At 41.0% G+C, this 15,801-nt stretch overlaps 1 protein-coding gene across 2 annotated transcripts; it reads right to left on the bottom strand.

Moving 5' to 3' along the window:
* Positions 1 to 1,139: 1,139 nt before the first annotated feature.
* Positions 1,140 to 13,298, bottom strand: PARL (presenilin associated rhomboid like). Of its 2 annotated transcripts, XM_057432978.1 has the most exons (10): positions 13,087 to 13,219; positions 12,808 to 13,006; positions 12,497 to 12,637; positions 10,401 to 10,449; positions 8,436 to 8,531; positions 6,908 to 7,057; positions 6,399 to 6,469; positions 5,176 to 5,277; positions 3,225 to 3,322; positions 1,140 to 1,457 (listed from the first exon to the last, which is right to left on the bottom strand). In XM_057432978.1, the coding sequence occupies exons 1-10, from the start codon at positions 13,131 to 13,133 to the stop codon at positions 1,340 to 1,342; spliced, it is 1,071 nt and encodes a 356-aa protein (XP_057288961.1). In that variant the 5' UTR covers positions 13,134 to 13,219; the 3' UTR covers positions 1,140 to 1,339. The 2 variants fall into 2 exon arrangements, with proteins under 2 accessions (XP_057288961.1, XP_057288960.1); XM_057432977.1 differs by having other exon boundaries at positions 12,808 to 13,298.
* Positions 13,299 to 15,801: the final 2,503 nt, after the last annotated feature.

Below are 15,801 nucleotides of genomic sequence, written 5' to 3'. Positions count from 1 at the left end.
AGAAAAATGAGACTTGAACACTAGCCTGTGGCAGTAATTGAGTTTACAGCAATTTTGTACTCCATCATTTATTCGGACTGGTGCCTTTTGCATTCTGTATTCTTTGCCCTACAAGAAATTATTTTCTGCAAGGTACTGTTATCAAGCAGAAAGTCAAAACTTGGCTTCTTACAGAAGCAACATGTTCTTTGGCAAGTCAGTATACCTGGAATGACTAATTCGGCCTATAGGGAGGAGCTGAGGGTTTGAATGCACCAGCTCAGATCTGGGCAGACTTCTCAGCCCTTTGCAAGGGGTTTGGTAGTCATCATTGCAGGACAAGCACAGGGTAGCAACATACCCAAAAATCAATTGTTGTTTTTATTCGTACAGTAGGAACATTGGTCATGGTACTACCCTTTACTAGGGCATCTAATCTATTTTTGCTGTAGCTGTTTATTTAATAGACCTGGCACACTCTTAACCAAATATTAAGGTTTAAAAGTACTTAGAAAACCCTTAAAATTAGCAATATAGAATAACACTAAAAACCAAAACCAAACCCAGAAACTAATGCAGTGAAAGAATATAGAAAGCACTAGCAGTATAACTCACAGTAAAACATTCAAAACCACAGTATAAGACATTCTTCCACTGCATGTAATTATGAAAAAGATACGACTGTAGTAAATTCTAACAAGATTTGACATCATCTTGGAAGCAGATACAAATGGAAACCCCAGGTTGAATAAGCTGCAGCTGATAAATAGAATCACAGAATGAATAAAGCTGTACCATTAACCAGTATGTAAGCTTTGGCAAACAATCCAGTATTGCTTCACGTATTTCACATTTAAAATTAATAGAGACCATTGGCTTATCTCAGTTAATCTTGTCAATAATAAAGACCACTGGACTTTACCACATTACCCTTCTGTTAAGTCCAGGCTGCCTAAAGCATGCCTTCCAGGAAAACACCTCATAGTGTTTGGAGGACATTAGGGGGATGCATGATTCATAGGTAAGGAAGTGAATTTTACTAAGTATTAACCAGTTGTGCCCCAGATTGAAGCTTTGTGGACAGATCATTTGGTCACTTCATTGGAAAGCCTTTTTTAATATATATTTCTCCTTTAAAAAATGTAACACAGACTATTACCTCAGAAAGCAACAGGATAAAAACCTTTATTGTTCCGCCTTTGTCAGAGTTCATTTTCTATTGATATGCATTTCTGTAACTGTAATTTACATTAGAAACTTCAGCTCCTTAGAGGCTTCATGTGGAGTAGCAGAAAACCAATTAAATCCCATGTCTTCAAGTAATGTACCACTTGGGCACAAGGAATCTCTAGGATTGGAATCAGTTAGATCTTCCACCTCCTCCCTTTCCTGTGTTCTTTGTCCTCATTTCATGCCAAGCTTTCACCAGTGGTTCTCTGTTCTTCCATATGAGCTCATGGCCATAAGTCACGTACCACCTGAGAAAAAGAAAATACTGGTTAAAACTAACAGCAACTTTTCTCTGTATCTGAGGAACAGGCTGATCACTAAAATCAGGTAACTGAAATGCCTGTAGGCATTTCTACTCCTAGATAATATAGGAGACAAGAAAAACCAAGGCAGAAGGAATACCACTCTTGGAAAGTGGCAGTGGCAGGTAAGCCACTTGTTCTCATGACTCCTCATAATTAACTTTTGTGTTCTTGCTTGTCTCAGTCCTGAGAATGGCTGGTTTTCATGCCTTTAATTTCATGCTCTCATGATTTCTACTTAAGAGACTGTTAAAACAGTCTCTGTTGCTTGTGCTAAGGTTTACTGACACCACCAAGTAAATTTTTTTCACATGTAAATATAACTGCCCTGTAATTAACAGCCACATTCCATTCAAAACATTTTCTTCTATAAACACCTAAATGAGGATTTAATCCAAGTGTTTTAGCTTGACTGATATTCATAGAGAATTATATATCTTGATATATGAATAGCAACATAAGTAATTCAGCAAGGGAGGTTATGGTGGAGAAGAGAGGTGGGAGGGGAAGCAACTGCATGGAAATAGGTTGAAGGTTCTCCCACAAGCCTAACTTCACATCTGAGTCTTGAATATCATTTTTCCAACAGCCAGTACTGGGTAAACAGGCCATTCCTATAAATCATGTATCTTCTTTCCAAAGCAGACAGTTGCCTGCGAGGCAATGTATAGAAAATACTTTGGCTATTCAACATACGTGCTAAATAGAAGCCCTGATTTAGGATGAAGAAACCAAAATGATCACAGAGTAGAACATATAGGTAGAACATATCTTGTCTTCCTCACCTAGTTGACTCAAGACAACTTTTACTGCAACTGCTATCCTAATATGTGAATCTGCAAGCTGATATATCACATGGCAGAAAGTAGTTATGGATCAGCAAGACAACATCAGATGCAGTTGTGATGCCAGAGAAGGGGAGAAAAGGTGACTGCAGCACAACTCAATAGCAAAGAAAGGCAAAACAGTTTGCAGACTAAAATGAAGTGTTCCCCACCTGTTCTTTGCCTGGCCTAGTTAAACCTCAGGTAGGCTTTTAAAATGCCTATATAAATGTTTAGAAATGCTCTTAACTACAAGTGTGCAAATTAACACAACACTGCAATTAGGCAGAAGGGAAAAACTCATTAGCTAACGTAGTTCAAACATGGAACAATGCAGAACTGTTTCCTACAAACTGGTTTCTAATAATTCTTCCCAATTTGGAAGACTCCACACAAAGACAATGCAGCAACACTGAGCAACAGCAGTAGAGGCTGCTCAATGGAATTTGGCCTGAGCTTATACCAACTCTGGAGCTCTAAATTGGCAATTAAAGAAAAAAAAAAAAATTGGACAAAATTTGTTTCAGCTGTTTAATTCGAAGTTATTTTAATTTGTCCATGCTGTGTTTTGTGAGAATCTTTTCTGCCTTGTGACTCTCTTCAATGTGCTGGGGAGAGCAGGACACAGGCAACCAGGCCAAGTTACAGTGACAGGACAATATGACATCTAATCTGTCATTCGAAGTCAGTTCAGGTCAGTTCTTTCAGTTCTAAGCACTGACTGACAGCATTTTCTACACTATTTTATAACACTCAAGGATAACAGTGAGTTGTCTTCAATGCTGCTTAAGACAATCTTCAAAAAAAAAGAGAGAAAAGAGGAAGTAAAGAAGAAAAAATTAGGATGAACTTAAATACGAAACAAACAGAAGTTAGTAAACAGACTTACATCCCAAAGAGGGCTCCCCCAAGATGTGCAGCATGGTCAAAAAGTCTCCAGCCTAGAGCAAGTCCTGCAGAGTCAAATGCGATTATGGCTTTCAGTGCCTGCAAAGGTATGGACATATCAGCCACAGTATAAAATGGCCACTGATTAACAGTGTTTCCTATTTGGCACAGCAAAAATTTGGGATCAAGAAACATTCCATGAATTTTATATCAAAGTAATTTCTGTAAAAAATCACTTTCCCCCTCTTCCCACCCCCCCACCCCCCCCCAACAAAACCTAAACCAAATTGTTTTAAAACAGACTCAGTTCTTAGCTGTACTGTCCTGTCAAAATACAGACATGAGCGGCTACAGAACAGTGCAGGGTAGGAATGTGCCCTTTTCAAATACTCTGTCTCTTCCAATCTTCACTTCTAAAGCCATGCATACATTCCAAACTGAGGTCAGAAGTTACTTAGTTGCTTGAAAGAGTGCACAGTATAAAAGATACCACAAAATAAGTAATAGCAACATTCTCATTCACCAATTCTGACACAGCTTAGATTTATATGCATCTGATCTCCCAAACACAATCCTTCAGTGGACGGAACATATGGGGCAGAATCCCTGTCATCTAATATAAATTGGTCATCACACTTTCCTAATGACAAATCTCTTGGCAGGTAGAAAATGAGGATGATTTTGAAAAACTCTGTGTCCAGAAAGAGCATACGCAATGGTGAAGCATCCTCAGGAGACACAAACCACTATAACTGTAATTATACAAAATTTTACTAAGTGCCTCATTCCAAAAAGACCAACAGATATAATGTTACGATGAGATGTTACTTTAAGCAGGATTTCTTTCCTTAAGTGTGTGTCTTAGAATAGCAGCTCTATTGCTACACTGGCTTGTTTATTTTAAAAACCAATTACAGTACATGTGAGGTAGCCTGAGGATCTAAACCTAGTACGTAAGGTTTCAAAATGCAATTATATAGTAAGGCTAAAATCATTCCAACATTTACACTGCAGCAGCCAATGCTGCTCTTGTTTTACTGTTGCAGTAATTACTTCCTCATGGCAATGTTCTCTATGGCTCTGCCAGTATTTCTATCCTGGCCATCTTCTTAAGGAGAGATGCAATTAAAAGGTAGCAGCAAAAATCCCAGGTCCTCTCAAGCAGAAGTGCAAGAAAACCAGGAAGGCTACATCTAAGAACATTTGTTTAAATCTGTAAGCTTCACTTCCCAAAAACACTAAATCGCATGATCTTGAAACAACAAAGCTTTAACTGCTTTAAGTAAAACAGCAGAACTTTAAGCAGTGGATCAAAGACGATTAACTCATTAAAGCAGCTCAAGATACACATGAGCAGCTTTTCTTAAATGGGGCAGTGGATGTGCTTAAAAGAACTTAAAGAAACAAACGAGTCCTAGTGTTACACGTGAAGAAAAGCCTCAACAGTGTACCAAACCATTCTAGGAAAAGATGGTTTCCAAATGAGGAGGCAGGTATTCCTCCAGGATTGGAATGTTTTTTTCCCTTGAGAAGTGACATTCTGTTTTTCCCATCCTTATATTTTTTTCTTCAAAAAGAGCATATTGGAGTATTGGAGTATTGGATTAGCTTGTAAAAAGTGCTGCTGTAAAAATGCGTACGTATATGTATGCACACCTCCTCAGACAGGTGAACCAAGTCCCTCCTTAATTCTTTCACCTCTTAGTATCAGATTTGAAACAGACCTATGGAGGATGGAATTTAGGGCAATTCTCAATCCACTACACACTTCTGCAATGATTGTGCTAGGCTGCAACAATTCAGTCTCCAGGACTTGCATGACCTGTATTCACTTTGAAAACCAATCTAACAGCTTAGAAACACGAATGACAGACACATGTGCAGAGGAGATAGAGAAGACACAGGGAAAAGGTTTTAAGAGCAGAATTGATTTAAAGTTCAAAGGAACTTACGCTTCCTGCTGTAAATGTGAACATCGGAAGAAATATGATGGCGAGTTTTGCTTCTGGCATCTTTGTACATACAGCTGCAAGGACAGTCATTATAGCTCCTGACTGCAAATACATTAAAATACATGACAGTAAGCAGAGATGTTACATAAGGGAAAATTTCTGTTTCCCCTTGGGCTTTTATTTTCAAATGCAGCCCATTTTTTAAGGTAACAAATTATGTTAATGTGCTTCTTTCCCAGTAAAGCCTAGAAATTTAACACATATTAATCATACACAGACATCTCGAATGAAGGGAATCATTCTGAAGCTTGTACCAAAACAAGGAAAATAACAGATGGACAGGGACAAAAAGCTTTTGTCAATGAAATGAGTAATTCCCTGGTCTGTATGAAACTGACCATGGGCTTTTTGTATCCATGAAATATCTCAATGGGAAGGCTGTGAATACAGTAAAGTAATGCAATGTATTTCAGTAAGTTCAGATCAGTAAGACTAATGGGAAGTTAACTTGCTCCAGATATAGTTTATTCATAAGATAAAGGGACAATACATAGACAGCACTGCCAAAATTCTAACTCTGGCACAGTTCAACACCTGTTTTTCATTCCAATTGAAAAATAAGATTATAACTTATGGCTTTTATCAACATTATTTAGTAAAGTAAGTTAAGAAGCCTTTAATGCTTGGCAAATAGCTAGGTTCACCTCAAACTTATATTGAGTTAATGCTTGTAAAGAAAAGGCAACTACACCACCTCTTCAGCCTGCCTCATTTCTGTGAGACTTTTGGCAGGAGTGCTGCCCTTTTTGCATGGCATGCCCAACAGCTTCCACTATCATCACACGCTGATTTTGACTGTCTGATTATGTTGTCTCTTTCTGTTTTCAATTAGAGAAGACTGATACACAATTAATGAAACAATATTTATAAAATAATAAAACTGGACTACCTGTTCAGTGACAAGAGGTCCTGCTGTTAAGTACTCATTTACAAGCATTAAGTGACATTAGTTCTGGGCTCCTGCTGCAAAGGAGTTAACATATTTGAAGAACTGGCATGTTCTTGCACAGGAATCACTGCCTGGTTACTTGGTTTTTGTAAACATCTCTAGTTTCTATTATCCCAAATATATTCTTGGGTTTTAAGCAGGTTAAAGAGTACAGCAGGCTTTGAAAGTGGCTTCAGAAACCATTATAAGGTCTCCCATATGCTGAGATACTTACAGCTCCAAGCGATGGTTCAAACCTTCCAGTGGCCATTTTAGCAACATAACTGACAAAAGTGGAGATAACTCCTAGAGAGGAAAAATTACTGTTGGAAACAATGCCAGCAATACAGACAAGCATCAGAAAGTACATTATCCCAACACCTCTGTAAAGAAGCTACTGTAGGTGATGTGGGATTCCTTGTTTGGTGGTGGTGGCTGTTTTGGTTTTTAAAACATCAACTGTCATCTTTTCCCACTAAACTCTCATAAGTCTGTATTGAGCTATTTTATTTTGGTAGCTAAGGATGAATTAAAACCAGCTACTTGCATTTTCATGGTATTTTAAAGCTAAATATTCTAAACCCATCAAAATTCTGTATGACAGCAGATAAGTAGCACAGTTAATATAAAGCAATGTGGGGGACTGAACAATAGCGAACTATCATGCATCTATTACCATGCACACACTTCAGTTGCATGAATACATATTTAAAGTGGTGTGAATATATATCTATTTAACATTACCAGCAGAAAGATATACCGCAAGGAACTGCTCGCATCCCAGAAGAGAGACAATGCTGCTGGAAAAGCTCCATAAAACATACATATTTGCTGCCATGTGGAACAGAGAAAAGTGACTAAATGTAGAAAGCAGCATGGGAGAACACAGGGCTCCTACAAGAGAAAAAACAATGCAAGAAGAAAGTCAGGGTTTTAATATGCTTCGACTTACATGTCATACAGAACAAAAATTTATCAAGACATACTACAGGCTAATAATGGTTTGAATTCTCAAATACATCCTATGTAATAAACCCAGAAATGTAAAATATTTCAAACTCCACATAATACCTTTGAAAGGGACAACATGTACCCCAGAGATGTACAAACTGTACGAACAGCTCCTGTAGAAAGTCTTTCTTACTTACTGGGGAACGTTTCATATAAAACATTTACCTTATGACACATCTCCTATGCTTTGGAAAGAAGAGATTTTTATATATGTATATAGTGAAAGATTTTTAATGTCTTTTATGAGCAACTACCTAAATCTATTTTGCTACAGAGAGGGACTCAAAGAAAAGCTAGTTTTCTTTTGAAAACAAGCTACTAGCTCTCCTCACTGAAACAGCAGCCTTGAAAGTGCAAAAAGTGCCAATTAACAGGTTTGAAGGTCAGCATTATTTAAAATAGGAGTGTTTGGAGTGACTGATGCTCAGCTCTGGATACCAGCTTTTAGCTTTGGGATGTCTGGGGGGAATTAGCTGAGTTTCCACTTTTTCAGCAGAAATTAAGAGGACAAGTAAACAGAAAGTACTCTCCTAATGCGTACTTGTCTCATCCTTTTCATTCTGTTCTCTACCAACTAATCGTTCAACATTAAATACCACTAACTTACTTTCCTTAACCTGTTAAAAATATTTCACATACAGTGAAACCCAAGTCTGCACGTTTGTTAGGGTTTTGTTATTATGTGATTCAAAGCACAGCTTTGAAACAAGGACTCTGTACACGATGTACAGACTAACACTTGTCTATTGATGGAAGTGCACATGCATGTGACTGGTGACTTCTATCTGCATCCCACAGAATATTAAAGGAGTGTGGGGGTTACATTTGAGTCTGTTTTTTGAATGGCATTGCATAGTACAATTTATTTTGCTCCTTCCCAAAGAGTGGCATGATTTGCATTCTGTTGTACAGCTTGACATCACTGGGAGAAGTGCTGTATCTGTATCCTATCTTCACCTTTACAAAGGCAGGAGGTGCATCCTACTAAATGCAGTAAAAGGCCAGACAGCAGGCAACAGTTTTGACAATATTTAGAAAAGCACCAGTGTTTTCTTTGTTGTTAAAAATGAGATCTATTACTTCTTTTTTCCCCTCAAACCATGTCCTCTGTAAACAGAATGATGTGTTTGGGAATGACTGAGATGGCTTGTGGGTGGTGGAGCTACAAGTAAGCCATGCACCAGCTGAAGCTTCTGCAGTATGATTGGAGGTTCTATTACATCACAGTGTAGAAAAGTCACCCAAATTACTATTCACTTACTGGAGGATGGATCTGAGGTGAAGTATGTAAACATAAACCGTCGCATACCAGGCAGCCTCCATAAACAGAATACAAAGACATTTGCAGCTATAATACCTGTTAAGAGGGGGGGGGAAGTATAAAAGCATAATAAAAGTGTAATACATCATAATGCTGACTGTAAGCAAGCATTCAAAAGTACACTTACAAGAAACATACTTTTTCTTCACTATTCCATTTAAAGAGGTATCCACTTCTCTAACTTTATAAAGTTTAGAAAAGGCAAAGGCAAATTCTGAAAGCTACATTTATCAAATGGAAGTCTTTCAGAAATATGATACTTAATGGCAACTGTTTAAACATACAGTGTAATGAATACATCAGTCCAGAAAATCTGTACTGAAGACACACAAGTTACAACTTCAAATACAGAACCCATGGAACAAGTGCCAGATTAAGAGGTCCCATTTCTTGCCTCTCTGGTGGCATTTGGACATAAGCAGCTAATCTGATGCACAGCAGGATGCAGATTTAACCACACATGGAGGGGAAAAGACTAGGGGAACCATAGAAACATGCAGTACATATCCCATCCGATTTGGGAAGCTCTGTTTTAAGGGAATTGTAAAGATGCTATTTAGAGATCAAGCATAAAAAGTTGAGTTGGCATTGCTAAGGCAGATAGTTTTTACTGCACAGATATTTATTGTGATCTTTATTTTAAATAAGAATGTAAATTATTAGAAATATAATGATACAAATTCACTGTTTCTTGGTTAAAGTGCCTTCTCTATGTCTATCCAAGTGTTTAGGTATTTAAAATGTTTTGTAACTGCTAGAAACATTAAAGGGGAACATAATAATGACGCTTTTACATAATGGTAAATGTCACATAATTATTATATTTGAAGCTTGCAACAAACTGTAGGAACTGTGAAAAACTGTAAGTCCTAGAACCAAAATGTTTTCCCTGCATGCTAAACCAAGGCGTTACAGTACTGTCAACTATTTCAGTATAGCAAGCCAAATCTTGCTAGAGTAATCAAGGGTAAGCATCTGAATGGGTTAGGGTCCACCAACTTAAATTTGTATTGCTTGTTAGATCAACTAGAACTACTCTAGAGACTGCAGAATGGTATCTTCACCAGCCCTGCCCCAGTAAGTATTTGTATCTGTATCCTGGCTTGCATGTTGAAAAGCATTTCAAAGCATCATACAAAACTTGTGACAGCACTTACTAATTGAGGGCCTGAGATTATTTTTGCCCAAAACATTCAGCACTTACGGGATCTGTTCTTAGGCTGGGCGTCAACTTTGCAAAGAGTTAGTAAATTTGCTGAATATTTTTTTTTCTATAATGTTTCTGTAGAAAAGTAAATGACACAGAAATAGCATTTAAGTAACCTTATGCTAACAAGTAAATACAGTAAATACTTAGCAGAATATGTAACAATGGATACGGCTCAGCTACTTCATTCGGCTTTGAATCAAGTTCTTGTCAATTTCTCACCACACATGACATTTACCTTGGGGATTTCAAGTGCTGTTAGGCTAACCAATCAAAACTACATCATAACCAAAGGAAAGCTCACAAGGTGGTTTTTTGTTATTTTACATGTATCATGCTGCAAAAAAGAAGCAACTATTATGGAATTTTATTTCCACATATCAGTGGAATATATACATCTTTTCCTTTTAGAAACATCTGCTGTTTTTCACACTTCCTGAGAAAAATGTTGCCAGCAGAGAATTCCAGATAATCCTCCACACTCTCACACTGATGCATAGGAATTTTTTTAATGCATACAAAAAATAGGTTTTGTGAAGGAAGTGCAGCAGAAATAGTGTGTGTGCAAGTGTAAGTTTACACATGCTTTGTGCCTAACAACTTAAACATGGTGTGAAAGGCACCTGTTTTAACATACTGTACCTGTTTGCCACATTTCTCTTCCTGCGAATGTCTAATACCTGTAAGCTAACACAAACCTGTCACAGTCCGCTGACCCTCAGTCAGGCTATTCCACCAGCTGTTAACCTGAAACGGAACCATTGTACATCAGTGCCACTGTGAAGTACTTGCCATTTCAAAACCAGTCATTAAGGTTCTACTTTGTTAAGAATGGAAAGCATTTGTTTGAAATCTGTTAGGTAAATCAGTTTCAAACTTTATTTCTGATTGGTTCAGCTTTTCAAGTTGGCATTTCCTTGCTCATCTATACTCCTCCTCATAAAACAACTCGTCGTAGCTGAAGAGTTTCTTCAAAAAGAAAGAGGTTATATCCTTTTACACAAGTCCATGGGTTTACCTCTGCTTGTACTCAACTTGGATCTAGCCCATAATGCTTACTTTAGCAGATTAGCCAAAGTTAGCATAAACCCTGCCTTGACTAAGCCTCACCCTAATGCTGACTAACATCATACCACCCACCTTTGAGAGATCCCACTTTTGTGCCAGGGTCACTTTTGCAGAGATGGCTCACAAGATGTGGAATCCATTCCCCCTTGCGTCCAGCTCACCCAGCCCTCCTCCAAGTTTAAAACCCCTGAAAAAGTTTATTTTGAGCGCAGTCAGCCCACAGACAAGTTTCACCCCCCTTTCCCTTCCTCAGCTTTCAGAATCATTGTTGGACAAATATTGATAGCTCAATGACCTTCCAACCATATTGATGGGGACGTCATATAAACTATCTGTAGGTTGGAGGCAGTGGGAAATAATGCTGTATGAAACAATTCATTATTTGATATCAAAGTAGCAATTTCATTGCATTTTTATGTTTGATTCTCTCACCTGGGATAGAGATTCCCATATTTCCTACAAAGTTCTCGTGTTTAAAAACACTGAACAGACATGTTTTTTCTAAAATACTAGAAATATATGCCCTTAGAAGCTTTGGGAGATCCTGAACTTTTAGAAGTAGGACTTCCCAGTTGAAGATGGGGATTGGGAATTTAAGCCTATTAACAACAGGGCAGTTTTGATTTATTTTTTGGATAGCTAATCACATCTTCCCCTTCAGGTTTTACAATTCTTGATATTTTAAGTGGCAATCATAATCTCCCCTGCAGTTGATACATATACATGGAACAACAAAGCATGCTGTGCTAGGATTGGCTAGGGTGTAAGTTCATTTTCTTTATAGCAGCTTATACATAGTGCTGTGTTTTAGATTTTTGACCAAAATAGTACTGATAACACATTAATGTTCTCCCTTTTGCTAACAGTGTTTGCACAGCATCAAAACCTTTTCCATTTCTCATTCTGCCCCTGCAGTGAATAGACTGGGGATGCACAATAGGCTGGGAAGGGACACAACCAGGCAGATGACCTGAACTAACCAAAGTGATATTCCCTAACATATAATGTCATGCTCATAAAAAAAAAAAAAACCAACACATGCATATTTTCTTTAGTTTTAAATACACTTAATTCAAAACTAAACGACTGATATTTTCAGGAGTCAACTAAATTTGTAACAAGTCTCACAGCATATACGATGTTCTTAATGCCCAAACTCCAAAGTGTTTGCATGTAAATGTCAGCTTTCATAAAGGAAAAAAAGCCCTCTAAACCCTCACATTTGTGAAGCAAAGGCTGAAAATACAAATGCATTTCAGAAGCCAAAGCATTCAAAACAGATCTTATGCTTAAAGTTCAGAATTTAGCTCTGTCCTCTTCGGGAACTCGTGTTCACTTTTGAGAATACTCAGACCCAGAATAATTCTTTTATACAGTAAAAAAGTAAAAGGCCTACCTAGTTTGGACATACGAACTATTACTCCCGACCTCTCCGCCCTGCATTTCAGGGTTAAGATGGCATTTTTCTCCAGGATACTTGCTGTAGTGGTACTGTGGGTTACAGTGTTGTAGAACTAATTCTATCAGTTTTTCCTGTAAGGAAATGTATCTCCTGTAATTTGCCAAGAACCTATTATTTCTCCAAGTGACTGGTCCTGTCTGTCCCCATCTGTATGTGCTGTACAAACGGTGCCGCAGATGCGCCTACACCGGAGGGCCGTGTTCTGTGCTGCGGCTGGAACCCACCCGTGTGCGCCAAGGCCAGGTACCTGTAGGTACCGCGTACCTGCTTCCTGAAGTCCCCCCTCTTCTGCGGCCGCATTTTATCGAACCAGTCTGCTCGGGCTTCCTCAAAATAGCTCTGGACCCGCGACTTGAGCGACTCATACTGCCAGATGGCGGCGGATCCGAAGGCAGAGCCTGTGAACTGGGCGATAAAGTCTGAATGAATGCACCATCCCGTGGCTTCGCCCGAGGTTATGCCAGCCCCGAGCAACACCCGCACGTTAACGGGAACGAAGGCACCGCGGACACACGGGGCACCCTGCCGATCCCGCTCCCCGGACACGGCACCCCCGGCACGGAGGAGCCACTTACCCCCACCGCGAACAGAAACGGCTTGACGAGGCGGCGTGCCGAGGGGCGGCCGGCGCGGGACGGCGGCGGCGGCGGGCAGAGGCTGCGGCGGCGGTCCGGCGGGCCTGGCCGCGCCTCGGCGGCGGTGACGGCTGGGGGCTCCTCGGACCGCGGCCTCGCCCGGCGGAAGCCCTGCCGCTGCTCCAGCAGCACCGTCAGCCTGCGGGGGAAAAGACGCAGACCGTCAGTACCGCCGCGACCGCCCGCCCTGCTCCTCTCCCCGGCCCGGCCTGGGGGTACCTGTGCGGCCGCGGGCCCCAGGCGTGGGCCCAGCATCGCCACGCCATGTTGGGCGCCTCCAGCGCGCCAAGCTCTTCCGGGGCAGCCGGACGCCATCTTGCGGGCGCTGTGCTGGGTGCTCGGCCGAGGAGCCGCTTGGTCACCTCCGAACTGGGGCTCCCCGCTGCCCCGGGACCGCTCCGCACGGTGGGCACCGTGCCGTGGGGGCATGCCCGGCAGCGCTGCTGCTGCTGGCAGGCGGGATGGGAGTGCTCACGGCCTACCCCGGCCGCCATGACGAGAGGGTCGCCCACCTCTGCCCTGTCATAGCGGGCGTGGCGTTGGGGCCGCCATGATGCGTGTGGCAGCTGCTTTATCTCCTGCGTCCTCTGGGCGAGTACTGTGCGCTTGAGCCCAGCAAACATCCGTGTGCTGGGCTGCATTCCCAGAACGTGATCAGCCGGTCGAGGGAGGGGATTCTCCCCCTGTACCCACTCTGGTGAGACTACCCCCTGCAGTCCTGATCCAGCTGTGGGCAACAACACAAGAGGGACGTGGAGCTGTTGGAGTGAGTCCAGAGGAGGCCACGGAGATGCTGCGAGGGCTGGAGCAGCTCTGCTCTGGAGCCAGGCTGAGGGAGCTGGGCTGGTTCAGTCTGGAGAAGAGAAGGGTCCTGAAGGGGAGACCTTAGAGCAGCTCCAGTGCCTAAAGGGGCTACAGGAAACCTGGAGAGGGACTTTGGACAAGGGCCTGTAGCGACAGGACAAGGGGGAATGGCTTTAACCTGCCAGAGAGGAGACTGAGATTAGACATTAGGCAGAAGCTCTTCCCTGTGAGGGTGCTGAGGCGCTGGAACAGGGTACCCAGAGAAGCTGTTGCTGCCCCATCCCTTACAGTGTTCAAGGCCAGGTTGGATGGGCTTGGAGCAACCTGCTCTAGTGGAAGGTGTCCATGGCCATAGCAGGGGGTTGGAACTGGGTGAGCTTTAAGGTCCCTTCCAACCCAGACCATTCTATTATCCAATCCCTGCTTGCCAACCATTAAACTTTGGCCTGAGCACTTAGAGAGTATTATGCTCTCTAACATGTATTGATACACGGATAGACTCCACAACTCGTTAGCGTTATAAAGTAGGTATGCTTTTATTCAGTGCTGAGATGCATGGGGATAGTTCCTCCAAAGGCATGCATACCTTTGCTTTGCCACTCAGTTCGTTTATATTACATATAATGATTACCTAAACATGAGATTGCTTCATGCCTAATACATATGCAAAACCTGTTCCCACCTAGTATTATAATTAGTTTTCTGGCATTCGTCCCATTGGTGTGCCTGTGCAGTGTCTCCTGGTGGTGGTCGTTAGGGGGTCGTGAGGATGAAGGCCTGTAGTTCCTCTTCATCACTGCGAGTAACCTCTTGCTTTCACGCAGACTCAATAGGGTTTTGGCTCCTATCCAAACCTCAGGCTCGGTACAAGCCGGTTTTATGTATCTTAAAGGAGAAACTTGCATATTTTGTTATTCTGGCTATCTTTTGTTCCTTTGCTTTCTAAAGATACTACTTAAACAAGAATGTCTTAAATGTTAAGTTACGAATCTTATCTACTACAATTCTGCCTAGCAGCTGTAACTCTTACAATTCCGCTTCACCATTCTAGCAACTTTGACTCCTATGGTTCTGCTTCGCCAAGCACAGCGACTGCTTAAGCAAGCAGGCACAATGTTAACCCTTTATTTCCCACTATCAGTATCAATGTACCAGTGCTAAAGTGATCCCCCAAATGGGGCAGGCAGCTCCTGGCCAACAGCGATTTCAAACTTTATCTGCATCTTGTGAGGCAGCTGAATACTCACCATTGTTACGGATAGTGCTGCAGACTGATGATGGAAACTGTGCTGGCTGTTTCCTGTTGTCCAACCGTCTTATTTTTTTAGCCCTGCAGTGAACATTTAGAATCATAAAGGTTAAATTAGCATTTGATGTTTTTATTTATTACTTTTTTAAACCAGGGTGAAGAATTGAATTAGGCATTCTTATTTTGGTTTAATGGAACATCAGAGGAAAACCAAGCATATTCGCTTTTGTCTAGATAGAAACAGCTGGGTTTGCTGTTGCGTGCTTTCTCATTTTGGTATAAGACTGTGGTTTAACAAAGGACTAAAGCTCATCCTCTAAATCACATTCTAACTATTAAAAGTAAGTTTCAGAGAAAAAGACAGGGAAAGCTTTCCCCTTTGCTATCAAAATACTGATATTTATCATTAAGACTTCAGAATAGATCTTAATTCACTAATGTATACCAAAAGTGACCAAAGCCTTTCTTCAAGTACAGGTAAAAAGCAATTACTTTTTTAGTCCTTAGAGGAGAAACTGTTGTGTCAGGTGCATCTCAGCTGTTTCCCAGTTAATTGCTTTAAAATCGTTCTGTCTCTAGAGCCCTGTGACAAGGATTTTATAGGCTAATGATCAGTTAAATATTGTAACTTTCAAATGCGATTTTATACCCTACAAAACTAAGAAAGAAAATGCTATCTGTGACTGACTGAACCAAAAGAAGAGCAGATAAGTGTTAACCCGTGTTTTGATCTCTTCCTATAAGATAGGTCATCAGGTCTTTGGTAAATCTGACTGAGACGTCAGATAAAATAGCTGCCGTGTTTCACTGTGTTGTTGCAGTAGCCTTGACAGCTATAGAAGTACACCACCATATTATCCTGAATATTAAAACATAAAAGT

Source organism: Pezoporus wallicus, unplaced genomic scaffold (assembly GCF_028554395.1).
Source record: "Pezoporus wallicus isolate ANWC-B61680 ecotype Strahan unplaced genomic scaffold, APGP_CSIRO_Pwel_v1 contig_15, whole genome shotgun sequence".
NCBI classification, from domain to species: Eukaryota; Metazoa; Chordata; class Aves; order Psittaciformes; family Psittacidae; genus Pezoporus; species Pezoporus wallicus.
This window is presented reverse-complemented; position numbering and strand designations above follow the sequence as displayed.